This window comes from Bos grunniens, chromosome 28, assembly GCF_055505025.1.
Source record: "Bos grunniens cultivar Pamir isolate PY7600 chromosome 28, Bosgru_T2T1.0, whole genome shotgun sequence".
Lineage (NCBI taxonomy): Eukaryota > Metazoa > Chordata > Mammalia > Artiodactyla > Bovidae > Bos > Bos grunniens.
The window spans coordinates 30,403,292-30,431,178 of NC_141192.1; the positions used below are offsets into that span (position 1 = coordinate 30,403,292).

At 40.0% G+C, this 27,887-nt stretch overlaps 1 protein-coding gene across 50 annotated transcripts in view; it reads left to right on the forward strand.

The window, feature by feature from the left end:
• ANK3 (ankyrin 3) overlaps window positions 1–27,887 on the forward strand; it is a 759,198-nt gene that overhangs the window by 647,399 nt on the left and 83,912 nt on the right. For all 50 annotated transcript variants that reach the window (XM_086382383.1, XM_086382396.1, XM_086382405.1 and 47 more), the window contains 3 exons: window positions 18,382–18,488; window positions 23,788–24,012; window positions 26,755–26,909. In XM_086382383.1, coding sequence (XP_086238509.1) covers window positions 18,382–18,488; window positions 23,788–24,012; window positions 26,755–26,909 — 487 coding nt within the window. The remainder of the gene's footprint in view (window positions 1–18,381; window positions 18,489–23,787; window positions 24,013–26,754; window positions 26,910–27,887) is intronic.

The window sequence follows — 27,887 nt, forward strand, 5'->3', positions numbered from 1 at the left end:
TATCCCCCTCTTCTGCAGATCAGTCTCTCAGATCCCACAGAGAGGAATTTAAAGAAGTCCTAGGAAAGGCATGTATACCTATCTCATTTCTTAGTCAAGTCTTTCAGTTTTTTAAAAAAGGAGAGTTAATAATAGTGAAAGTGAAGTCGCTCAGTCGTGTCTGACTCTTTGCAACCCCATGGACTGTAGCCTACCAGGCTCTCCTGTCCATGGAATTTTCCAGGCAATAGTATTGGAGTGGATTGCCATTTCCTTCTCCAGGGGATCTTCCCAACCCAGGGATTGAACCTGGGTCTCCTGCATTGTAGACAGACGCTTTACCGTCTGAGCCAATGATAACTGGTAGCTAAAGTTGCTGACATTATCCACACGAATGCTTGATTCTGCTCTACAGTGTATGGGTGTTGGATTTGCTGAAATTGTTTTTAGCAAGTCATAGATTAGATTGGTCATGTTTTTGGCCCATTAGCTCCAAAGCTGCCTGGGATGGGCTTTCTCAAGATGTGCTAGTATTTTGCTTTCTGCTAGAATCTTTGTTTGGTTAATTTGGTATTTATGCAATGTCTTCTTTCCAATAACTGTGGCTCAATAGATACTGGTTTATTGTAGGAAGTCCTAGTAACAGAATCTTGCTGCCTATGGGCTCAGGATGGATCATTAGTCTAGATACACATAATACCTGGTTTTAAATGTGCACTCAGGGGCTGGTAATGGATGAAACTGTTAGGACCATAAAACTAAGTTTGAAGGTGGCCTATAATAGTTAAACAATGACATGGTGAAATTATGCTGGACTTACTGATTCACTACATAATAAAGGTTAATTGGGACAGATGAATAAGTAATAGACATTTATCATCACCAAGTTAGGTAGCCACACATTGGCAGGGGGTGGTCCCACCTGTCTGGAGATGCCGACTTCCAGAAACACAGATGTACATGGCACTTCACAAGGACCACAGTACATATTTTTTAAAGCTTTTTTTTAAAGTTCTTTCTTTCTTTCTTTCTTTTTGGTTGTGCTGGGTCATCGTTGATGTGTGGGCTTCGCTCTGGTTGCAGTGAGTGGGGGCTAATCTCTAGTTGCCATGCATAGGCTTCTCGTTACGGTGACTCCTCTTGTTGAGGACCATAGGCTCCAGGATGCGTGGGCTTCAGTAGTTGTGGTTCTTGGCTGCTCACAGCATGCTCCGGGATCTTCCTGGCTCAAGGATCAAACTTGTGTCTCCTGCACTGGCAGGCAGAATCTTTACCACTGAGCCAGCAGGGAAGCCCCCACAGTACATATTTTAACACTTTTATACTCTCTAGAACATTCTTATCAAGCAGGCCTTACAAAGATGACTACAATGGCTATTCAGTGTTCGGTCAAACAAAACACCATTTGTAGAATGATTATAGGTGCATGCCATAATTTAAGTGGGTGTTAGCACCAAAGAAGGCACTTATCTCAAATAATGAAGCTAAGCTCTTAGGTGTAAAGTGTAGCCTAGGCTGTGGTTTTCTGAAGAACTTTATGCTTGGTTGGCTGTGGTCATTCTCCTAGTTGGGTGATTCTGATCTCTTTATGTTCCCAATTGAAATGAAATATTAGTGGATATATTGATAACACTTCTGAGTATAGAAATAGCTGAAATTCTCTACGCTCTAAGAGAACCCACAGAACTTACAAAGTTTCAAGTGAAAGGAGAGTCCTTGAACACTTTGCTGTTGTATAACAAATATCCTAGTTCTATCATGGAATAGCAGATCCTCCACTGAACCTAATTATGGTTTATGTTTCTGAATATATACTTGTTTAGGGGCAAGGGCCTGAAATGGAGGCCACCACCACCATCATCACCATGAGTTCACCATCATCACCACCACCACCACCACCACCACGACCCCATTACTGCCACCATCCCCTCCACCACCCCCATGACCCCATCCCCACCACCATCCCCTCCACCACCCCCATGACCCATCCCCACCACCAAAACCTCCACTCCATGACCCCATCCTCACCACCATCACCTTCACCCCCATGACCTCATCCTCACCACCATCACCTTCACCCCCATGACCTCATCCCCACCATCATCACCTCCACCCCCATGACCTCATCCCCACCACCATCGCCTCCACTACCCCCATGACCCCATCCCCACCACCATCACCTCCACCCCCATGACCCCATCCCCACCACCATCACCTCCACCACCATGACCCCATCCCCACCACCATCACCTCCACCACCATGACCCCATCCCCACCACCATCACCTCCACCACCATGACCACCCCTTTTACCACCATAGTTATCAGTTTCTGCCTGTAAGCCTTAAGGAGAATGCAAATGTTTGCAATGCTACAAGCCTACAAACAGGCTTCTGAGGGTTCTCACACCACTACCTGCTAACTACTACCAAGATCTACTTAATCAGGCAGAAGGGTGGGGCAGCATTTACTCAGAATGAAGGATTTGTGAAAAAGAGATGAAGGCTAGAGAGAACTTTTGAGGTGAAGCTGGTGTTCTTTTGTAAAGTTTGTTGCTGCTCCAGTTTCAACAACACCTCTGTGGACATCACAAACCCCACTGTAGACCAGTCAGAAGAAAGGGGAGCTTAGGATGCCTTCACATTTTTTACTAATAATTATTAAGTTGCTAACTACAGAAGCAGATAATTGCTTTCTTCAATGGCGACAGAGAACCTGTGGTCTGACAGGCATTTCTCATGGAACTAGCATGTTTAATAAACACATCACGTGACTCCAGGATAAATTTACTGGAGCCTTGGAAAAAAGATACGAATGGCATAAAGACATTTTAGGGACAGTTGGTGGCATTTGAAAACACACTGGCTATACTATTAGGAAATTAGTGTTCATTTTCCTAGCAGTGATAATAGTATTGAAGCTATACAGGGGAATATCTCTCTTCCAGGGGTAGGCATATTGAAATTTTAAATAATAAAGTGATCTTTAAGTCTGCTATTGATTTTCAAATGGTTCAGCCAAAAGTGTATATACATGGAGAGAGAGAAGAAAATCAAATATGACAAAATGCTCACTGTTGAATCTAGGTTGAGTGTCTATAAGTATTACTTATACAGCTTTTTCAACTTTTTTATTTGTATAAAATAAGAATTTGGAGGCAAGGGGAGGACAAATTCTGAAAGAGGTATAGCAACTTATTTAGTCCCTAATGTCTCATTTATCACAGAAGAGAAAAAAAGACTAATTCCTCAAAAGACAGGCTTTATTTCAGAGGAAAGAGTCTAGTTACACTGGGCACGACTCATGAGAAGCATTTACTTCAGAAGCGCATTTAAGTACTTTGTTAGAATTAAGTGACAAAAAATATTAGTTTATGTCTATCATGTCTCAAAATCTGCATGTGTAAAATTTTAAAACGGAGTTTCTCCACGGTGTTGATTTTGTCTGAAAGCACGCAAGAAATCTTAAATATTTATAACTCCTAAAGCAGTGATATATGATTTAGTGTCAGATGTAAAACTGCCCTATCATTGCCCAGTTAAAATTGCTTTGACAAGGAAAGCTGACAAATGAATAAAAATTAACTCACCATGAATTTTTTTTTTTTTTTGCAATGGTAGAGCTCACCCATACAAGCACAGCTACCTCTTTATTATCCGGCTGTTGATTAATCAGTTTGCACATTAACTACAGTTAAAGTGGAGTTGAGACCCAGGATGGTTAGCACAGGCCTGCCACCCCAGGTTCCTGAAACCTGTGCAGATTTGAGGGCAGGTGTGGAGGCCAGTGCTGAGGAGCAGAGTTGGGAGAATGAAGCCATCCCCATGCCCTGCTGGGTCTTAGTCATGATGAGTCCATAAACCACTTAATCCCCCTATGGATATCAAGAGTGGACTCTTTTGTACTGTAATACTGGGTTATCCAGGAACTCTACATTCCTTTACCTTCCCTTCACTTTGCAATCAAGAGTCACACAAAGTGGTGGCCTAAATGGGAAGGAAATCCAAAAAAGAAGGGATTAGGTAAAGCCATAGCTGATTCATTTTGCTATCAGCAGAAACTAACACAACACTGTAAAGCAACTATGCTCTAATAAAAATTAATTTAAAAAGAACAAGTAAAAGAAATTCAGAAAGATGAAGAAACTGAGGTACAAGCAGCTGAAGCAACTCACCCCAGGGGACACAGCTGATAAATGGCAGAGTCACTAGCCATAGGGCCCCATGTTGCCTTCTCTTTGCCTTCTTTATTTAAAGGAAGTTTTATTGAAGTCTAGTTGATTTACAGTGTTGCTTTAATTTCTTCTGTACAGCAGAGTGACTCGACTATACATATATATTTAACACTACTCCACTCTCAGTCTCCACTGCTCCATGTGGGAAGGGAGTCAGCTAAGAACATTATCCTCTGCCCTCCAGATCTCAGACTTGTTAGTATTCTTAACATGGGTGTGGTGCCATCCTCTGCATTTGCTTTTTTTTTGGCATGGAAGATTATATTTAGACACATGTTCTTTATTATGTTTCTAATTCTAGTAATAAGTTCTTATTGAATGTGCTTTAAAAGGAACTGACAACATTTCCAGTTTATATTCAGCAACAAGTTATGAAAATTATGGAGAAAATGATTATACTAAAAATTAGGGCTTAGAAGTCATCATTAAAGGAATGGAAATAGTTGACCTTTACACAGATATGAAGCAGAAAGTAATAGTGGTCTAAAAATATTGTGAAGGCTACCCAGTTAATTACACTTCCTTTGAATGACCCTAAAAGTTGTCGCGATGTGTACTGTAGGCAGAAACATTCAAATCAGTGTGATTTCTGGTAGTTATTCAAAGATGGAATGAGAGCAGAAAGCACTTAGAATCCCCAGCCCACTCTCTTTAGACGCAGTGCCAGCATCTGATGCTCCTACGCCTGTACCTTAACTCATGCGTGCTGGGTGCTGTCACTTCAGTCGCATTCGACTCTTTACGATCCTATCGACTGCCAGGCTCCTCTGTCCATGGAATTCTCCAGGCAAGAATACTGCAGTGGGTTGCCATGCCCTCCTGCAGGGTATCTTCCTGATCCAGGGATCAAACCCACGTCTCTTATGTCTCCTGCATTGGCAGACGGGTTCTTTACCACTGGAGCCAACTGGTGTCATTTAGAAGGGGCTGAGTTCCTCCCTCTTCTCTCCTCCAAGGATGGGCCTCGATGCTGGCTATTCAGAGGATTCCTTGTCCTAAATTACAAAGACTACATCAGGGTGAAATATAAAATCTCAGCCAGTCTAATGAGAGTTTGTGCAGCCTTTGGGGTTGCTAAATGAAAAGGTGATATAAACCCAAAGAGGGCTAGAGACAGAGCATGAAGGTGAACGATTCCTACCATCTTTTGGGCAGTAGCTAGATCCAGTCATGCCTGATGTTGCACCACCCAGACTTTCCCATTATATAAACCAGTACATTAATCTCAATCTGCCCCCACCCCCTGAGGTTTTAAGCCAGTTTAATTTGGGCTTCTGTCCTCACTAATATTCTGGCTATTCTCAGTTCAGTCACTCAGTTACATCTGACTCTTTCTGACCCCAATGCAGCATGCCAGGCTTCCCTGTCCATCACCAATTCCCAGAGCTTGCTCAAACTCATGTCCATAGAGTTGGTGATGCCATCCAACCATCTCATCCTCTGTCATCCCCTTCTCCTCTTGCCTTCAATCTTTCCCAGCATCGGGGTCTTTTCCAATGAGTCAGTTCTTTGCATCTGGTGACCAAAGTATTGGAGTTTCAGCTTTAGCATCAGTCCTTCCAATGAATATTCAGGACTGATTTCCTTTAGGATGGACTGGTTGGATCTCCTTGCTGTCCAAGGGATTCTCAGGGGTCTTCTCCAACACCACAGTGCAAAAGCATCAATTCTTTGGCGCTCAGCTTTCTTTGCAGTCCAATTCTCACATCCATACACGACTACGAGAAAAACCATAGCTTTGACTAGACGGACCTTTGTTGGCAAAGTAATGTCTCTGCTTTTTAATATGCTGTCTAGGTTAGTCATAGCTTTTCTTTCAAGGAGCAAGCATCTTTTAATTTCATGGCGGCAGTTACCATCTGCAGTGATTTTGGAGCCCAAGAAAATAAAATCTCTCCCTGTTTCCATTGTTTCCCCATCTATTTGCCATGAAGTGATGAGACTAGATGCCATGATCTTAGTTTTCTGAATGTTGAGTTTTAAGCCAACTTTTTCACTCTCCTCTTTCACTTTGATCAAGAGGCTCTTTAGTTCCTCTTCACTTTCTGCCATAAGGGTGGTGTCATCTGCACATCTGAGGTTATTGATATTTCTCCTGGCAATCTTGATTCCAGCTTGTGCTTCCTCCAGCCCGGCATTTCGCATGATGTACTCTGCATAGAAGTTATATAAGCAGGGTGACAATATACAGCCTTGTCGTACTCCTTTCCCAATTTGGAATCAGTCTGTTGTTCCATGTCTGGTTCTAACAGTGGCTTCTTGACCTGCATACAGATTTCTCAGGAGGCAGGTAAAGTGGTCTGGTATTTCCATCCCTTGAAGAATTTTCCAGTTTGTTGTGATCTACACAGTGAAAGGCTTGGCGTAATCAATAAAGCAAAAGTAGATGTTTTTCTGGAATGCTGAATGCTGGCTATTGGTAATGGTCAAATCTGGCCTGAATAACCACCTATCAACCACCAACGTAGAAAGTCTTCTAGCACTTCAAAGTGAAGTTCAACCTTGAGATTATGTTAGTTTATGCTTTCTTTCCAGGAATAAATCTAATTTTAACTAAATAAAAAGAAAATGAGGGAACTCCTTGGCAGTCCAGTGGTTAGGATTTTGCGCTTCCACTTCTGGGGGCTCAGGTTTGATCCCTAGTTAGGGAACTAATATTCCACAAGCTGCTCAGCAAGGTCAAAACATAGAGAAAGGCATTCTTTGCCAGTTGATCTCTAACAAAACCTTTCATTTCCTTTTGATTCTGTTGACACAGATGCCATGCATCTGTTGTTGTTGTTGTTTAGTCAGTAAGTCGTGTCCAACTCTTTGCAACCCTATGGACTGCAGTATACCAGGCTTCCCTGTCCTTCACTATCTCCCAGAGTTTGAGCAAACTCACGTCCATTGAGTTGGTGATGCCATCCAACCATCTCATCCTTTGTTGCCCCCTTCTCCTCCTGCCCTCAATCCTTCCCAGCATCAGAGTCTTTTCCAATAGACCTTTTCCAAAGAGTCATTTCTTTGCATCACGTGGCCAAAGTATTAGAGTTTCAGCTTCAGCATCAGTCTTTCCAATGAGTATTCAGGGTTAATTTCCTTTAGGATTGACTGTTTTGATCTCCTTGCTGTCCAAGGGACTCTCAAAAGTCTTCACCAGCATCACAATTCAAAAGCATCAATTTTTCGGCACTCAGCCTTCTTTAGGGTTCAACTCTCACATCTCTATAGGACTACTGGAAAAACCATAGCTTTGACTATAAGGACCTTTGTCGGCAAAGTGATATCTGTGCTTTTTAATATGCTGTCTAGATTTGTCATAGCTTTTCTGCCAAAGCGTCTTTTAATTTCATGGCTGCGGGCACAGTCTGCAGTGATTCTGAAGCCCTCCCCAAAATAAAATCCGTCACTGTTTCCACTTTTTCCCCATCTAATTGCCATGAGGTAATGGGACTTGGACTGCAAGGAGATCCAATCAGTCCATTCTAAAGGAGATCGGTCCTGGGTCTTCTTTAGAAGAAGTGATGCTAAAGCTGAAACTCCAGTACTTTGGCCACCTCATGCGAAGAGTTGACTCATTGGAAAAGACTCTGATGCTGGGAGGGATTGGGGGCAGGAGGAGAAGGGGACGACAGAGGATGAGATGGCTGGATGGCATCACTGACTTGATGGGCGTGAGTCTGAGTGAACTCCTGGAGTTGGTGATGGACAGGGAGGCCTGGCGTGCTGCGATTCATGGGGTCGCAAAGAGTCGGACACGTCAGAGCAACTGAACTGAATGGGACCAAATGCCATGATCTTAGTTTTTTGAATGCTGAGTTTTTTTTTTTTTTTTTTTTAACTTTTAAATTTTATTTTATTTTTAAACTTTACATAATTGTATTAGTTTTGCCAAATATCAAAATGAATCCGCCAAAGGCATATATGTGTTCCCCATCCTGAACCCTCCTCCCTCCTCCCTCCCCACACCATCCCTCTGGGTCGTCCCAGTGCACCAGCCCCAAGCATCCAGTATCGCGCATCGAACCTGGACTGGCAACTCATTTCTTACATGATATTCTACATGTTTCAATGTCACTCTCCCAAATCTTCCCACCCTCTCCCTCTCCCACAGAGTCCATAAGACTGTTCTATACATCAGTGTCTCTTTTGCTGTCTCGTACACCAGGTTATTGTTACCATCTTTCTAAATTCCATATATATGCGTTAGTATACTGTATTGATGTTTTTCCTTCTGGCTTACTTCACTCTGTATAATAGGCTCCAGTTTCATCCACCTATTAGAACTGATTCAAATGTATTCTTTTTAATGGCTGAGTAATACTCCATTGTGTATATGTACCACAGCTTTCTTATCCATTCATCTGCTGATGGACATCTAGGTTGCTTCCATGTCCTGGCTATGATAAACAGTGCTGAGATGAACACTGGGGTACACGTGTCTCTTTCCCTTCTGGTTTCCTCAGTGTGTATGCCCAGCAGTTGGATTGCTGGATCATAAGGCAGTTCTATTTCCAGTTTTTTAAGGAATCTCCACACTGTTCTCCATAGTGGCTGTACTAGTTTGCATTCCCACCAACAGTGTAAGAGGGTTCCCTTTTCTCCATACCCTCTCCAGCATTTATTATTTGTAGACTTTTGGATATTTTTGAATGCTGAGTTTTAAGCCAGCTTTTCCACTCTCCTCTTTCACGTTCATCAAGAGGCTCTTTAGTTCCTCTTGGCTTTCTGCCAGTAGAGTGGGATGATCTGCATATCTGAGGTTGCAGATGTGCATCTACAAAAAGAGAAAAATGGGGCAGATGCAGGGCCCTGTCTGTCTCCAATTAGGTTGCTCTCATCTTTCAGACTTCCTTCTTCAGACCTGATTTGCCCACAATCTTTGTGTCTAAGGGGGCTCAATAGCAGGGCTTCCAAGGGTGACCGGTTTAGAAGGTGTAACTATACCAATATGCAAACAGTTACACTGGCTTTTGGGTCCCTGTGAACATCATTCTGGAGTCAGTGCTGGAGGCTTCCCAGTAGCCTCCCCGTACCTGGAGGCAGTTGTCACACTGTGGACACGCCCTAACTCTTCTCATTTATCTCCCCCACTAGGATTCCAGATCCTTTGAGCTGGACTTGGTCTTCTGTGAGGCTGAGGATGGTCTCATGTATCCTTCTCTATATACTGTGTTGTGTACAACTTGATATATTAGCAAGGAATGTGTGAATTGGAGAGTTCTTTGGGAGAAATTCACATTTATTTATTTGTTTAAGACCTACACCCTTTCCATGATCTCAGTAATAGGGAGAAAAATGCCCAACCCAAAAGGCTGGTTTTGCTAATAATGTTTCCCACTGTCTTGCCAACCCCATTCTACCCCTGCCTGCCCACTCCCTCTTCCCTCGGCAGATTAACTTTCCTGTTTCTTGCCTTTAAGCTAATTTCTAAAGGGCTCTCACAAATGTACCTGGTGGCAGAAGGTCACCAGCCTGAGATTAAAAATTTGTTAGAGATAGTCCTTGAAAGATAAGCACTTTCAACTAGCAGCATTTAATGTGCTGCTTTTTCCTCTTCAAAGTGCTTTGCCAGCATTACTCAGGTGGTCCACTCAACACCTCTCACAGATTGGTCAGCAAGATTACAGATTTTTTTTTTTTTTTTAAGGCAGAGAGTTTGGTGTTGTAACTTAAGGTAGTACAGTTCATTTAGACGTCTTGAGCCGGATGTTGATGTATTAATATTCTCAGCTTCTATGCTGACCTTGACTTCACCTTCTCTTGTTCAAGTGGTTGCTAAATTTTCTTAAAATCAATCTGATTTGGAAATCCTTAGAATGCACCTTCATTTTGGTTTGTATTCTAGTCTCAAATAAGTCTTATGGGTAATAAGATTTCTAGAAAAGAAATACTTTAGAAAAGACCCGGTTTAGTAAGCTCTTAATTTTTATTTTTCTGCTTGAATCAGCTTTTCTTTTATGGAATCCATTTATAAGGTGTACATGATGTTTTGAAATATATCTGCATTGTGAAATGATGTCCATGGTCAAGCTAATTAACACATCCATCACCTGCCATAATTACCATTTTTTGCTGTGTGGTGAGAACACTGGAGATCTACTTTCTTAGCAAATTTCAAGTGTTTGACATGTTTTTATTCATTGCAATCATTGTGCTGTGCTTCAGGTTTCCAGAATTTATTCATCTTATAACTGAAAGTTTGTTCCCTTTGATCAATATCTCCTCTTTTCCTCAACCGGCCCCCACCCCAGCCTTCGGTAACCACCACTCTAGCCTCTGTTACTATGAATTAGACTTGTTTTAAGATGGAATCCATTTCTTTCTTTTTTAAAAAATACACATATCCCCTCTTTTGTGGATTTCCTTTCTCATTTAAGTCACCACGGAGCGTTAAGTAGAGTCCCCTGTGCTGTACACCAGGTTCTCACTAGTTCCCCATTTTATGCACAGTAACGTGTAGAATTCTCACTAGTTCCCCATTTTATGCACAGTAACGTGTATTTGTCAGTCCCCGTCTCCCGGTTCATCCCCTTTCCCCCTTGGTATCCATTCTTTTGTTTTCTACATCTGTGTGTCTGTTTCTACTTTGCAAGTAAGATCATCTGCACCGTTTTTCTAGATTCCAAACATATGCATTACTATACAGTATTTGTTTTCTCTTTCTGATGTACTTCAGTCCGTGTGACAGTCTCTAGGTCCATGCACATCTCTGTGAATGGCACAATTTCATTCCTTTGTATGGCTAAGCAATATCCCACTGTGCCACAATCTTCTCTATCCATTTCTTTAAAAGGTATTTCCAAGTAGTTGTGGTAGATGTCCAAAAAGACCTACTGTGTACTTCAGTTTTCCATTTCACTCAGTATCTGCCGTAGGTCACAATTACAATAATCAGGGCAGCACCCACCATTCCTTTTATTAAATGCGTCTCCTAATTCCATGTATTCAGCCACCTCATGGACCAGGTATTCTCATTACCGCGTCACAGACAAAGAGCCCGGGGCTGAAAGGAGCGTTTTACGCGCCCATTGTCACATTACGTGGTGGTTGGTGGTCCGGCTGAGAGTAAAACAGATGTGATGACTGCCTGAGCCCCTCTGCTGCCGCCCCGAGGCCACAGTGCCACTGTCAGAAGCGGAGTACGGCAGCCTGAGTGAAGCACAGTCCCCTGGAGGAGTCGATGTGTAGACCAGAATTTGTCGTGACCAAAATGCCACTTAATGTTTGTTAATCCAGCAGGCTACTCCCTATAGTCGAATCAAAACATACGCCAGCCTAAAAAGCTACACAAGGGGCTGCAATGCTATATAAATTTAAGAAATAGATTCAACTATAAAAGATCTGGGAGTATCAGGATGATTAATATCTGTGTTTTTGTTTACCTAGCAATTTAGAATTTTCACACCATTTTCACACTCCTTGGGTCATTGCATTCTCACAGGGAGTTGGGACAGTTAACATTATCCACCACTACTCTGATGCAGAAATGGAGGCTCAGTGAGGGTTTCTGACTTGCCATTCATGGGCTATGAAGTGAGGCAGCCCACCTGAAACCCAATCATCTATCCTCTGTCTAGGGAATCTGACACCCACGCGGATCCCCCTGCCCTGGCCCTGTTTGACGTGTGGCTGTAGGCTGAAGTTATCCTGGGGTAACTACTAAAGGCACTAAGTGCTGGGTAATGACTTTTGACAAGCTTGTGCTCTCCCGGGCGCCCAGGCTGCTTACATCATCCAGCGGTTTCTCAACTAGATCACGTTTACAGGTTTTCCGATTAGACGCACTGAGTTTTGCCTGTGACCTGTTGCTGTGAGCTTTACCTGGTGCCGTTCACGTTAGCAGTATCCAGACCACCAGTTCATCAACAGGATGACCTCCTGCCGGGGGCAGCCAAGCCAACGGACCTTAACTGGTGTCATCTGACACTGAGGGTGACGGTCTGACTGCCTGCACCCTGGAGAATTAGCCGATATTGGAGTTAATTGGATTTCTCTTTCTCTTCCTTGCAAATACTTTCTTTTCTCCTGACTCTTTTCTTCCATGCCTGCACATTTATTTCCAGTCCTGGGCATTTGGGGGCATCCTCATTGGTGAGGCCACTGTGTACTTGCTCTCCTCTTTGCTCTGATGAATACGGCCGGTGAGAAACTATTTTGGGAAAATATGAAGCTCTTGGAGACAGTGATATCATCATTAGTCAGGCTTTAGACTCTATTGAATAATGTGCATTTTGGTTTTAATAGTATCCTTGACATCACTTCCAAGATGAAAAATGATGTGCTTAATCATAATCATTTTAGACTTGGGGAGTAAAAGGTCTTAAGTCAGTGTGAACTTTTCCTTAACATAGTGTTTTAGGTACTGAGTGTATACTTTGTATTATCAATTTCTTGAAATCCCTCTCTGAACTTCAGTTTCCTCATCTGTAAAATGGTGTGATATTACCTCCTGAGGCTACTCGGTCCTGAGGATTCAAACAACACATGACTTTAAAGGCCTAGGACAGTCCTTAACATTGAGTTGGTAGAGTTGCTCTTAACATAGAAATTTAAATAAGACTAAGGCATTTAGATCGGAGAAGGCAATGGCACCCCACTCCAGTACTCTTGCCTGGAAAATCCCATGGATAGAGGAGCCTGGAAGGCTGCAGTCCATGGGGTCGCTGAGGGTTGGACACGACTGAGCGACTTCACTTTGACTTTTCACTTTCATGCATTGGAGAAGGAAATGGCCACCCACTCCAGTGTTCTTGCCTGGAGAATCCCAGGGACGGGGGAGCCTGGTGGGCTCCCATCTATGGGGTCGCACAGAGTCGGACACGACTGAAGTGACTTAGCAGAAGGCATTTAGAAAATACATTCTTCTAACTGAATGGGGTCTGTTGATTTAATATAGGCATCCTGTGTCTATAATTGTAAAGGGCCAGTCCTAGCTGGAAATTGTTTTTGCTGTGTTTTCTCCACACATTATCAGATTTTAACAAATGGGCTCATATAAATAAAAGTCCTTTGAAAAGTAGAAGCGACTTTCAGAAAAGAAAGGAAAAATAGAAGCAACTACACATCCATACTTTGAAAGTCTTTGAAAAGTAGAAACGACTATACCGTGCCAACACTGGCCTTGGTGCCTGATCTCAGGTGTTCATTTTCATTTAATCTTCATATCAATCAGTCGTCAATTTGAAAATAAGGGAACTCAGACCGAGAAAAGTTAAGAAACATTCTAAGGATCTTAAGGCCAGCAAGTAGTGTTGGGGCATCTCCAAGGGGGCTTTCAATAAGTAAAGAAAAAGAAAAGTCAAAGGCAAAGTATCTCCTTCATTCCTGGTGGAGGCCAGCTTGAGGGTTGTGTCTGACCCAAGTGGGCCTTGGTAACTGCACCCCTGGGCAGACCCCCTACCCAGTGGCCAGCATCAGTGACCCGGGACAGGTAGCCCCTCATGGAGTTCTGCGTAGGGGAACAAAGCAGGTGGCTCTCCTCTGTGACCAAGCTCGGGCCCGCAAGAGTGAAAACTGCATCTGAGCAGAGCCTTCCAGCTGCCTTTCCCAAATCTTCCATGAAGATAAATAAACCACATTTCCAGGGCTACAGTGAATATAAAGGGACAGAGTGAGGCCTTCAGTGACACAGCTGAGCAGCCTTTCCAAACTGGAAAGCTTACGAGTGGGAAAAGTGCTCTCTTCACAAATGGCAGAGATGATTTTCAAATCCAAGTCTGTGACTCAGCTCTAAAGCCCGGCTTTTCCATTAAGCCCTGGGAACACCCCTACTTGCTGTGGGAAGTTTGAGAGCCGTCTCTAGTTCATCTTTTTTTTTTTTTTTTTTAAATAAGCACGGTGTCTTTACTTTTTAATTTTTTGGCTATGCCTCATGGCATGTGGCATCTTAGTTCCCCCAACCAGAGATTGAATCTATGCGCCCTGCATTGGAAACGTGGAGAATTAACCATTGGACCATCAGGGAAGTCCCTCTAGCTCACCTTTTTCAACCATCGTTTATGTAGTATCTGATTTATTGTTTTAAATGTCTGCTGTAAGTAACCAGGTGCAAGAGTTTTTCCTGGTACTGTGGTACCATGCACAGTGATGTGTCAGAACATTTTGAAATTCATATCGTTGATTAAAATAAGTAAGCAGTTCAAGCGGCACATTTCCGTTTTAAGTGAACGTAGCCATTCCCTTTTCCAGGAGATCTTCCTGACCCAGGGATCAAACCCAAGTCTCCTGCACTGCAGGCAGATTCTTTACTGTCTGAGCCGCCAGAGAAGCCCAGTCTGTAGAAAGAAGTATTCAGAGACACGTAACTTGGAAATGAAGCTACCACCTCATATCTATAAAAACCCTAGGTTCAGATGGCATGCCTTGTTTTGTATTTCAGTGGATGCATTGTGAGAAGAGCCTTTTGTTTGTCTGTATTTCACTTATTATAATTGTTAGGCCTACCCATAAACCTCTGCAAAACTCTATGGAAAAAAAAAACGGGAACAAATGTGAGGACATACGGCCAGTTGTTTTGAACACGTCTTTGTGTTTGTTCATTGTACACTGGTTCATTTGTGTTATGACAGAGTTCCTAGGGGTGGGGAGAGTGAGGGACCTAGGAGGAAGTCAGAGGGGTCCCCGTGTGCTGGCACACTCCTGCCTGCATAAATATTGCATCACGGCAGTGTTACCTTTTTGTGTGATGTAATTGATCGTTTCAATAATTAATGTCGCCAGTGCATGTGTCTAAGAGGACCAAGGGTAAATAATTTACTGTAATTACCAAAGAGGAGTGATATTATTTATTTATTAGAGCTTGAAAAAAATGGGTCCTTTGGAAAATAACCTTAAGGCCCCAAATGTAGGAGTTTTAGTTTGCTAAAAAATTTAGTAAGCAACACCACTACTTCACATTAAACATTTTGCCCTGCTCTGGAGGTGAGTTGGGCTTCCCAGTTGGCAGTACTGGTAAAGAACCTGCCTGCCAATGCAGAAGACTTCAGGGACAGGGGTTCAATCCCTGGGTCAGGAAGCTCCCCTGGAAGAGGGCATGGCAACCCACTCTAGTATACTTGCCTGGAGAATCCCATGAACAGAGAAGTCTGGTGGGCTATAGTCCATAGGGTCGCAGAGAGTCAGGACACGATTGAAGCAACTAGGCATGGAGGGCAGTTCTTTGGGGTCTCTAAAAGTCAGTAAAATTGGTAAATGAGGCCAGACTAAAGCCAACATCTAATCTTTGGTTAAACCATAAAGAATGTGGGCACTTTCTGAAGTGATGTATTGCTCTTTGGGGATTAGGAACCTGGTTCTATAAGCTTTTATGAATATCACTGATCACACACCCACCCAGCAGATGTGTCCTCTCTTGCTCAATGCAGAGAAAGCTGCTCCTCATTCATTTCTGCATTCCCCTAAGATCTGGATAGGATAGTGACTGCACATAAGTGCTCTACAAATTATTGTTCAGTTTGATTTAAATTATTGTTCAGTTTGATTTCAGGGCTATTCTTTAATGTTTATAATTCACAGTAATTTAGAAAATTTGTTTTCTTATCAAATATACACACCAATCAAAAGTCATGTCCTGTTATCACACATACTCATCTGGATTAAAAGAAGAACCTCCATATACACCTTCAGCCTCTTCTCTCCAGAGACAGTGACTTGGGGTACCTTTTGATGACTGAGTATTAAGCTCACAGGGTACTCTGCATGGTAGAGGACTTGTCATCTGTGACTTCCACTAAAGAAATGAACCTGGAACATTTCACTGGAAAATTTCAGAGAAGCCTCCATTTTCAGCCTCCAGGCTCCATCCCTAACTGTCTATCTGGGAGACCAGTAAAGGTAGAAGTTTGGGTCTGAACATTTGGTATATAAGCTTTCAATTAATCTCCATTTTCCTTATGGAGAAATCTTCTCCATAATCTTCTTCCTCTGGTCTCTATACCTCTAACTTTCTGCCAAGGATGATGGAGGGAAGTTAGTTATTTGGCGACAGATAAATCAGTGAGGGGATTGTGAGGATCACATCACTTTTATAGAGACTTTCAACCAATCCTTGTTTTTCTGCTGATGTGTTCTCTTATGCTCTTTGTGTGCGTGTGTGTGTATGTGTGAGTTAACACTCAACTTCCGTTTTACTGGGGTTTCAATAGAAAGCAGATCTTTACCAGGATGAAAAATGAGATTGATATCGTTTGTGGTCTGTGAAATACTATCTTTCATCAGATTTAGAACATTCTTAGCAATTCTGTCTTCAGACTTAGCCTCTACTTTGTTTTCCTCTTCTTCCAAGAGTCCAGTTACACATATGTTAAAACTTTTCACTGTGTTCTACGCCTCATACCATTTTCTGTATTTTTCATTCTTTTAAACTATCTACCCTTGACATACACATACTACTACATTCAAAACAAATAACCAACAAGGGCCTACTTTTTATAGCACAGAGAACTCTGTTCAATATTCTATAATAATCTAAATGGGAAAAGAATTTGAAAAAGAATATGTACATATATAAAACTAAATCACTGAACTATACCCCTGAAACTAACACAGCATTGTAAATCAACCACAGTCCAATATAACATAAAATTTTTTAAATCTGCCCTTCATTTTGTATGTTTTTCCACTTACACTTCCAGTTTACTAACCTTGTTTTCTGTTGTGTCTACTCAAGAACTCACATTATACTGAGAACCGGACAAAGACCCATTTGATTCTTTCTTACACATATTCCAGTGCTCTGTTGAATTACCCAACTTTATTATTCTCTATCTTTTCTATTTTCTTAAACATACTAATCATAGTTATTAGGATCACTGTAGTGAAAGTTCTTATAAGCTTCCTTCAAAATACAGGACGACCTTGGGATCTGTTTATAGTATCTGGGTATCTTTTTCTGTTTTTGTTCATGTGCTCTGGCCATCCTTGGCAGTTTTTCATTGCATGCTGGACATGATGTATTAAAAACAAGTTTGTAGACATGACACACCCAGTGATGATATATTCTTTCAAAGAGGAGTCACTATCCCTCTGCTGTGCAAATAGAGGGGTGGTTGAGTCTTCTAATCCAATCAAGATTTTGCTAAAATGAGGCTGGTTTGAAGCCCTGATAAGCCCTCAGGCAATCTCTGTACTGTCTCTGGCCCTTCAGGGTCCTTATTTGAAATTCTGGTATGATCTTTGAGGCCCCTCCCTTTCTAAGTCTCAAACTCTGAATCTTTTTCTCATGAAACTGCCCAACAGCTCTACTGTGCCTTTCAGAAATTTTCAGGTCGCTTTTTCAGCTTCCTGTTCTGCACAGCCCCAGAATTTAGCAGATGTTCTGAACAGAAATCTGTAGCGTGCTTGAGGCCACCCAGATCTCCACCAAAACTCTTTTGGTTTTTGTGTTCCCCTGCAGGCAGCCCCTGTAGGCACAAAGCCCAGATTCCATCTGCACTGGTAATTGACAAATGCCCCCAAGTTAAAAATGGAAACAAAAAGTCAGCTTATCTTTTTGCAGGTCACCTCCTCTCCAAGTACAGGTCCTCCAGTTTTGCACCTCAGTTGTTCTCTGCTGCCTGCAGAGATAGATGATTTCCATGCTTACCTGCTGCCTGCAGAGATAGATGATTTCCATACTTATCTTGTGTACAGCGCTAGGCTACTGTAGGCTTCTCTATCCCACTTGGAAATAGAAGTCATCAAGATTGACCTTTTTTTTTTTTTTTTTTTGAGATTCAGAAGAGAAATTTACAGTTGTAGGATTAACTTAAGAGATTTTTGAAGTACTTAAAATCATGGTTAGAATGACTTCTGTGATCTTCCTTGTGCCATGCCAATTACTCAAGTGGTTTCTTAAAAGACTGAAATAATACAGCATATCAATGAACTTTATTTTTTAATTTTTGAAACTGCAATGTAGACCTATAGAGGAATATACAGTCAGGCCCGTGGATGCAAAGGGCTGATGACACTGGTTATTTTATATAAGGGACTTGAGCATCCCCGTATTTTAGTATCCACAGGCACAGGTGGGTGAGGGGTGTCCTGGAACTGGTCACCTGAGGATAAAAGAGACAACTATAAGAAAATGCTTATTTTGAATATTGAACTATCTGGACTGATGGAGACATACAGGTATATTTTATAGGTGCAGAGAAACCACTGTCTTGGATGAGTTGCTGACATAATACATTGTTTATTTTTCAGCATCTAACATTCACAAGAGAATTTGACTCAGATTCTCTTAGACATTACAGCTGGGCTGCAGATACCTTGGACAATGTCAATCTTGTCTCAAGTCCTGTTCATTCCGGGTAAGTAACCAGAAACTCACTTCTCCTGTTACATTAACATTGCATTTATTATTTGCAGTTATAAATTCATATTGGCAAGTTTCACATGTATTAAATATTGATCTTCTAAAGGACTTCATTAATGAGTATACGTGGCATATATTTGTAAATCATTAGTAAATTCTTTTCTAGACAAGTCTGCATATCTGTTTTTATTGACAAAAGCACAGTGTTAGAAAGGAAATTAACAAAGCGCTGGTGCATAAAAACTGCCTGGCTATTCTGGCACTACTTTTAGGCCCTTAATTTTGTATTTCAATAAAAAAATTTTAGTATAGTCATTTCTTTTCATTTTACTTTATTCAAATGTTTTTTCTGAGTATATTATTTTTCTGAAATATAATTATAATGAAGTTGTATTAAAGTTTTTTAAATAAATGAATTTTTAAAAGAAAAGAAACAGTAAATGTACCAGTGTGTGTACACCAGAAGAGCTATTATAGAAACCACATCAAAGAGGCTCCTCTTTGCTGCCCTGTTAGTCAGCAGGCAGCTAAGAGGTGACCTGCTTCAACTGCTAAATTGATAATTGCTGTATTTTTAGATATTGGGTTCTTTGCCTAATAGGTAATTAAAACTTGGGATAATCGATATGTATACAAATGGGAATGAAATAATTTGAAAATTTCAAAGTATTTTTACCTCTGAAATTGATGTTTAGGCCATAAATTAATTGTAATTCAGGACAAGTACAGACTCATTTTGAATTAAATAAATTAACTATGATTAACATATGTGAAATGCCTTTATATATCTTATGAAGTATTTTTTGCTGCTTTGAATTACAATAAAGTGTGATGGCTAACATAGCTAGTGCTTGTCATATATCTGGCATCATGCTAAATCTTTTCACATGTATTATTTAATGTTTATTTGAACCTTAAAATGACACCGAGATAAGTTTTATCATTATTCCCATTTTACAGAGGAAAAGTCCTAAGCTCAGAGTAATGCTACAAATTATTTAAAGAATTCTTACACAATTACAGCTTGTAACATCACAGCTGTAAAACACAAGTCACCACAATGTCATTTAAACAGAAATAATTTACATGCAAGTGCTTTATAAACTACATGGTGGTCTTTGAGTCATCGATATTGCATTTCTTTAATTAGAAAAATTCTTAATTATAGTAATATTAATTTTTAAACTGCTTAAAATATTTACATGATTTATAGTAGATGTATATGAGTCTAAAATTGCAAAAGCAAAAAAAAAAAAAAAAGTCAGAGTTGAGAAGGAAAATATAAAACACCCAGAATACATTCATTCAGTGGGCAAACATATTGAGTTTTTTGAACCAAGTTTAGTGAATTGCCACCATGTTACCAGAATCTAGAACCAGCACTTTGTACTCTACATAGGAAAGAAAAGTCCAAGGGTTTTATTTAGTAAATTGAGAAGCTGAGGCATCATGGGATAATAAAATCAGAAATGAGCGTTCCTCTACATTGGACACAGTATAGTATTTGAATATGCAACTTATCTCTCCTTCCCCTTGAATTCATTGAAGACAACAGACTTCTTCAGGGAAGGAAAGTAATAGCAGCTAGTTGGGCTTATTTGAAAAGGAGAATATACACTGGTATACACTTGGAACTAGTTCACTAATGCTAGGTCTATGGAGTAGCTTATACATAGCCATTTGAGGCAAATCTTTTTCCAAATTGTCCCACAAATGCCAAATGCCTTGGTTTTGTTTTCTGATGGTTTTTATTTTTCCTTTGCTTATCATTGACATTTTCTGTTGCTTGCTTCTAATTATCTTACATTAATTTTCCCATTTGCTTTCTAAATTATTTTGCAGCTATTCTTCTCCACTTCCTCAGTATGATTCAAGGTGATAACTGTGTCTTTTATGTGAATCATCCCTTTTTGTATTTTTAATTTATGTGAATTTTCCCCACAGATTGTGTCAATGTCTGTAAGTGTATCAGCATCTGTCATCCTGCTGTTCCTAAAACTAGAAACATTCATGTGTTAGTTTTAAAATCATTTGTAGAATTCCTGCTTTAGTTTACATATGAATAAGATACAATGAATATGATTCAGTATTACCTTTTCATTTGTTTTTGTAAGTTATAGTGCATGAAATTTTATTTTGTATCCAACATGTAAGAAGTGAAGTTGCTCAGTCCTGTGAGACTGTTTGCGATCCCATGGACTGTGTAACCTAGCAGGGTCCTCCGTCTATGGAATTTTCCAGGCAAGAGGACTGGAGAGGGTTGCCATTTCCTTCTCCAGGGCATCTTCCCAACCAGGGATGGAACCCAGATCTCCTGCATTGCAGGCAGATGACTTACCCACTGTGCCACCAGGGAGTTTAAAAAACAAATTTCTGTATTTCATGATGTTATTGAATAATAGGACTCAATATTCTGCTTAACATTTACCCCATATTTCCTCAGTCTTTTGGCTGTATAAAGCTGAAAACCTTAGAACAATAAATAATCAGTAATGAGCCCTAGCTATGTGCTGGGTGCCATGCAGAATATAGAGAAAGAGATTCTTCCAATTTGTCATTAAAATCTTCTAAGCCATGGTTTTTCCATTTGGTTCTGATATTCTCTGTAGCTGGGGTATTTTTATATTGACACTGGTAACCTTCTTACACTACCTTCAGTGTATATATGTATATATATTATATACCTATAATATATATTTCATTTATTTATATATGTATAAATAAATGAAATTTATCACTCAGTTGTGTCTGACTCTTTGAGACCCCATAGACTGTAGCCCGCCAGTCTCCTCTGCCACAGGAATTCTCCAGACAAAAATACTGGTGTGGGTTGCCATGCCTTCCTCCATGGGATCTTCCCAACCCAGGGATCAAACTTAGGTCTCCTGCATTGCAGGTGGATTCTTTACCGTCTGAACCATGAGGGAAGCCCATAATATATATTTCATGTATTTATATATGTATATATTTTTCCGTATTTTTTTTCAATGTTAGTAACCAAATCTGACCTAGGCAATTTCTAAGCACACTTAACAAAATAGTTTTGTTTATTGGTTTATTCAATAAACATTTACTGTGTGCTTATTATGTGTGAGAATCATGCTCAGCTCTACAGGTAGAGCAGTGAACAAGACCAACCTGATCGGAATATTATGTGTGTGAGTGAGAACCAGCTGTTTGTTGCCAGAGTGAGCAAGGTCCTCTCAGTGTAAATACTCCAGTGTTTATTTGTACCAATACAACTGCATTTTCAAACCCAGAGTTTATCTTGAGTCATTTCTCATTCATTCTGTTACTGTTAATCCCAACCACAAGTTCCTTTTTAACTACTAAAAGCTGGGAAAGATCAGATTTTTGTCTTGGACTTCCTTATAATATTGCCACATTGTCTTCAGTACCAGGTAAAAGTGGCTGTTAAGCTTGTACATGTCTAAGGAAATGAAGGCTCCCAGAGTAGCTGCAAGGGAGCCCTGGAACATTCAGCACTGGAGACAGTTCATCTGGACACTTGTACAAGTGAACAAGGATCTTTGTTTTTTAATAGGAGGGAGTTTTGTTTTTTGTTTTGTTCTGTTTTTGAAGGGGTCTGTCTCTTGCCCTCATACTTTGAATATCCCTGTGATTCTAGTCTCTCAAAGTAGATACAATAATATCAAAACATAAAAACCATTCATTAATCCAGAGGAAAATGGCTAAATCCAAAAAGAGCAAAAAGGTATGAAGTTGATGACTTCACTGATGACCACAGTTGGTTCTGAAAATCTGCTGGGCTAAAAGGTGATCCCCATGCACCTGCCTCTCTCCATGGGGATGGTGGGCTGATTTACTCTTTCAAGGTCAAGAAGCATCACTCTTTTGGAAGGAGTCTCCAGCTAAGACCTCCAGGCAGGGTCTGAAATCTATTTGCGGGGATGTTAGAACTGTTTTACAGAAGAGTATACAGTAGCAGATTTTGATGGATGGGATTGTCCACCCCCACACCCACATACACACACCAGATACTGTAGATATTCAGACAGTTTTCTAAATATCAACATTTGGTGCTCTTCCATGAATAAGCATATTTTCATATGTGAGAACCAAAATGTAAAAATATGTGTTTCTGTTCGCCTGTCTGACTTGCACTCTTCATATGTTGGGCTCACTGGTTTATGTTTACTAGAGCGCTTTACAACCCGGTGACAAAGGTGGGAGGAGTCACAGAGGTCTTTTTTTCATGAACATATGATAGGAATCAAGATATTACCCAAATAAGTTTGAGATTAGCAGATACAAACTATTATGCATTGGGTGGATAAACAACAAGTTGCTACTGTCTAACACAGGGGACTATATTCAGTAACCTGTGATGAATCATAATGGAAAAGAATATGAAAAATAATATATATATGCGTAACTGAATCACTTTGCTGTACAGCAGACATTAACACATTATAATTCAACTATATGCCATAAAAAGTTTTAAAAGATACTACCCAAATATGACAGTTTACATCTTTACATCTTCATAGCTACAAGCACAAGCAGATAAATAGTTTTTCTTCCCTAGCTTTAATGTAGCAGCCAATGACAGAATTATATAGAGATGTTTTCTAAAATGTCAGTTCGTCAATTTTTGCATTTCTGTACAGATACTCAAATGTAGGTTATTTTAAACAGTTTTTAAAGCCAAATTGATACTGAAAAGATTAAATCCCTTTCCATCAAAATTGCCCTAGTAAAACTTAGTCACTTTCTGCTTTTATTCGTTTCTGCTTTGTGGAAATAGTAAAAATTAGAGTGTCGGTATGATTAAATATACATTTATTTTCTGAGTTGTTCACGTTTAAGATGTACTGTGGAGTTTCATCTTAACTGCTGGGGGAAGAGATTCCATAGTCAGCAAATGGCTAAAACCATGTATAGTTACAATGACCCTTAAATATAATTTAAACCACCCACAGCAACCACATACAGTGGTTTTGTTTAGGGGACTTTGTTTTTAAATGCAAGACAGTCCTTTAATAGCCAGCTTTTATTCCAGCTTTGAAACATTCACTATTCCTTTAGTTTGAGCATCGACAGAGTGATTGACTTCTGTTCAGAGGCCATTTGCCACCAAAAATAAATTGTCGTGTTTTACACTTTTGCTCAGTTCACAAGTCAAATGCATGTTTGAGGTATTTACTTCCAGTGTATTCTTAAAGAGAGGGAATGCTAGCTACCTTGTCTGTCACTTTAACATTTAACTTCAGAACTGACTGTGGAGATGGTTTGCATCTCTCCCTGACTCGGCCTCTGATCTTCCTCTGCAGGTTTCTGGTTAGCTTTATGGTGGATGCTCGAGGGGGCTCCATGAGGGGAAGCCGTCACCACGGGATGAGGATTATCATTCCTCCACGCAAGTGTACTGCCCCCACCCGCATCACCTGCCGTTTGGTAAAGAGACATAAACTGGCCAACCCACCCCCCATGGTGGAAGGAGAGGGATTAGCCAGTAGACTGGTAGAAATGGGTCCTGCAGGGGCACAATTTTTAGGGTAAGTCATTTTGTCAATTTTCATCTTGGCCCTTATACTGCATCTTTGATTTTCTTTACCCTTGTCAATTAAATTAAATCTATTGAGTTAACTACTAAATCTATTGAGTTGGACCATTTTGATCGATTATAGCATTGGTGTAGAATCAAAGGTCACAAAGCTATGTAATTCTGTGAAAAGCTGGAAGGCTGGCACTCCCTTAACTCAGTTTGCTGGTCAAAGCTTTTACTAACTGAGAAGCATGTTCTCTGCTCAGTGAGTGCACGGAACCCCAGCAGCCCCCGTGGAAGTCAAGGCACCACTCTGACACGTGACATATTGAATAAATGGCTATTTTGGGTACATGTCTGCTTAATGATAATTTTTGGGGGAAACAATCCATTGTGATCTGGTCCTTTAAGAGAAAAAAATGAATTTATTTTCTGAGGTGGCACTTGGGTGCGAACCAGGCAGGCTCTGTCATGACTGACAGTTTGTTCACAGTTTCCCCTTCTTGTTTCTCTTCCTGCTGCATGGATGTTATTCAGTAAACTGCATCTTCCCACCAATCCTCCCCCTGTAAATGAGGGTGAGAGCTTGGTTAGCCGAATCCTGCAGCTTGGGCCTCAAGGAACAAAATTTATTGGGTAGGATCTTTATAGACAAGATACAGAATGTCTACAATTCTTTTCCATTTTCAATTTTTTTCTATCACACCCATGGTCTTATTCTTGTCTTAATTTTATTTTCAGTTTTTAATGCTTTCAGTTGATGTGTGTCACTGAAAGAAAAAAAAAATTCATAGTGGCTTGACTTAATGTAGCACCCGCTGCGACCTCTCTTGTGCTTTTCAAGCATGTGGAATTCACTGCAAGCATTCTGCTTTCATAACTTTGTGCTTTTGTAAAATTTACTTTCATTTGAAATATTTCAACTGATTATGGTCGTTTTTAAGATAGACTGAAGATCTAATTTTAACCCAGTGTAAGAGAAGGTATTTGCAGACTCTGAATCAACATTTGCTATAAATGATATATATATGTGTGTGTATATATATATATATGTGTGTATATATATATATATATGTATGTGTGTGGAGTTACATTTTTTTAAAGTACTTATGCATACTAAGTAAACTTTATGGACTTTGAGAAGGAAAATCATCAATAAGTAAACTGATTTTGAAAAAAATGTTGGGAATAGAAGATATTTAAAGAAAGCCAAATAGGCAGCAGGTAGAATATTTACTAAAGTTATTAAATTGTTTTGTTTTCTTCTGTTTAAGCTGAATTGTGTTGGTATTCGTCTGTCTGCTTGTCTGTCTGACTGGTGTGTTGGCCTTGGCAGTCTGCATGAAGAAACCTGTTATGAAAACTTATGCTTGGCTTTCACCTTGGTCCCAGACCCTCGTTCATTTCTTCTCTCCAGTATTGTTGAATGTCATACACAAAGCCACATCCCTTAAATATTTACAGGGACAGTATCTGATACATCAACCTGCAAAGATTGTATCTAGTTCTCAAAAAAAAAAAAGAAAAAAGTAATGTCTGATCCAGGTGTGGTTAAAAATATGGTAAACATCTTAATAACTCTTGAAATTACTAACACTGTTAGGAATAGCTGATTCTGCTTTTACCCATCAAAAAATAAATGCATTATAAAAAATCTTTCAAACCCTTAATTTTAGTTAATGATAAGTATTTTGCCAAAAGTAAAAATTTCATACCTATCATCCTATTTTAAGTGAATGCTTTTGTAATAACTCAAATATTAATACATTTTATGTCATTTGGTCATTACAACTACTATCACTTTTTATGCTGTTACCTAGTTAAGCCTGTACCTTCTTTTCCCACTTGTACATAATCACATAGGCTAAGAGGTGAGGTTACATACAACCTCTGTAGGAGAATAATGATACTGTCTACTTAAATGTCATAAAATAAAGCTGCACAATCCAACTACATAAACTGTGTGTGATTGTGGTCTGCTTACTTCCATTCATCTTTTTTAGCATTTATCCTACTTTCAAATTTAACAGAACTATTCCTGTGCTTGATTGGCTAGCTTCAATTTGCAGCCATTTTTTTACATTCTTTTGCAAAAGGACACTGTCAAAGATTAACAGATTGTTATATGACAATTTCAAACCAATAGTGCTTTTTCAGAAAGTTTAATTCCTATGCAGTCCTACAAGAGTGAGGAAATTAAGCTGCCCATTTCGTAACTTAAAAACTAAAGAAACTCTCTTGACTATACAGGCCATAAACGTTATGAAAACTGACCGTTGGAGGGAGTGGATTGTTACATTGATTGTATTCTTACTAAGGGGAAAAAAATCAGCAATCTTTCAAATTTGCAAATTTTCTTTAAAGAAATGACTGTGTCCTTTTAAATCATGAGTGTTTTGTATAATATACCTATTGTGTTCTTAAAAACGGACCAACTTTCTTTCTTATGGTCTATTTTAATAACTTTCAATTCCTCGATTTCTAATGTGTGCCGAATATTTTCCCTCTTTTAAATCAAATGCCTAACATATGATAGGCCCCCAAGAATTGTTTGTGAATGAATGAATGATGGCATGTTTTCAGGCTTCTAATATATTATTTAATTAGCAAATGATTCTGCAGCTTTGAAATCATTCCCAACCTTAGTGGCACCTCTGACTTTCAAATGAATATTGTCAGTGAAACAGTTTAAAAAGTATGAAACCATAAACACATTTCCTTTGATACCAAAATAATGTGGCTTTTTTTCCAGCCCTGTCATAGTGGAAATCCCTCACTTTGGGTCTATGAGAGGCAAGGAGAGAGAGCTCATTGTTCTTCGCAGTGAAAATGGTGAAACGTGGAAGGAGCATCAGTTTGACAGTAAAAATGAAGATTTAACTGAATTACTTAATGGCATGGATGAAGGTAATTACAGTGACTACATGTTTCTATAAATGTCTGTAGGCAGGAATCAAATGAATGACTAGCACTAAAGGAAACAGTGCTCGAATTTCATACATTTGTATTTTAAAGTGGGAATCGGGTTCCTCAGCATTTGTTGTTTTCTACGTATAAGGCATGAAGTTCAATTTCATCTAAAAAACTAACCCTATCCCAATACTAATGTACACATTTCTGATAATTCTCTCAGTCTTAAATCAACTATGTCAATCTTTCCAAAGCTTAAGAAAGTTTTCTAAGTCAAAAATGTGTAAGGAGGGGGTAAAATAATAATGGAAGGTATGCAAAACATGTAGAGCATTTTTAAGAAAATACATTCACTTTTTAAAAACCTGTTATTGGAGTATATTTGATTTACAATGTTGTGTTAGTTTCAGGTGTACAGCAAAGCGAATCAGTTACACATACACATGTGCTGACTCTTTACAATTCTTTCCCCGTATAGGTTATTACAGAGTATCGAGTAGAGTTCCCTGTGCTATACAGTAGGTTCTTATTAGTTATCTATTTTATATATCAGATCAGATCAGATCAGTCGCTCAGTCGTGTCCGACTCTTTGCGACCCCATGAATCGCAGCACGCGAGGCCTCCCTGTCCATCACCAACTCCCGGAGTTCACTCAGACTCATGTCCATTGAGTCGGTGATGCCATCCCGCCATCTCATCCTCTGTCGTCCCCTTCTCCTCCTGCCCCCAATCCCTCCCAGCATCAGAGTCTTTTCCAATGAGTCAACTCTTCACATGAGGTGGCCAAAGTACTGGACTTTCAGCTTCAGCATCATTCCTTCCAAAGAAATCCCAGAGCTGATCTCCTTCAGAATGGACTGGTTGGATCTCTTTGCAGTCCAAGGGACTCTCAAGAGTCTTCTCCAACACCACAGTTCAAAAGCATCAATTCTTCGGCGCTCAGCCTTCTTCACAGTCCAACTCTCACATCCATA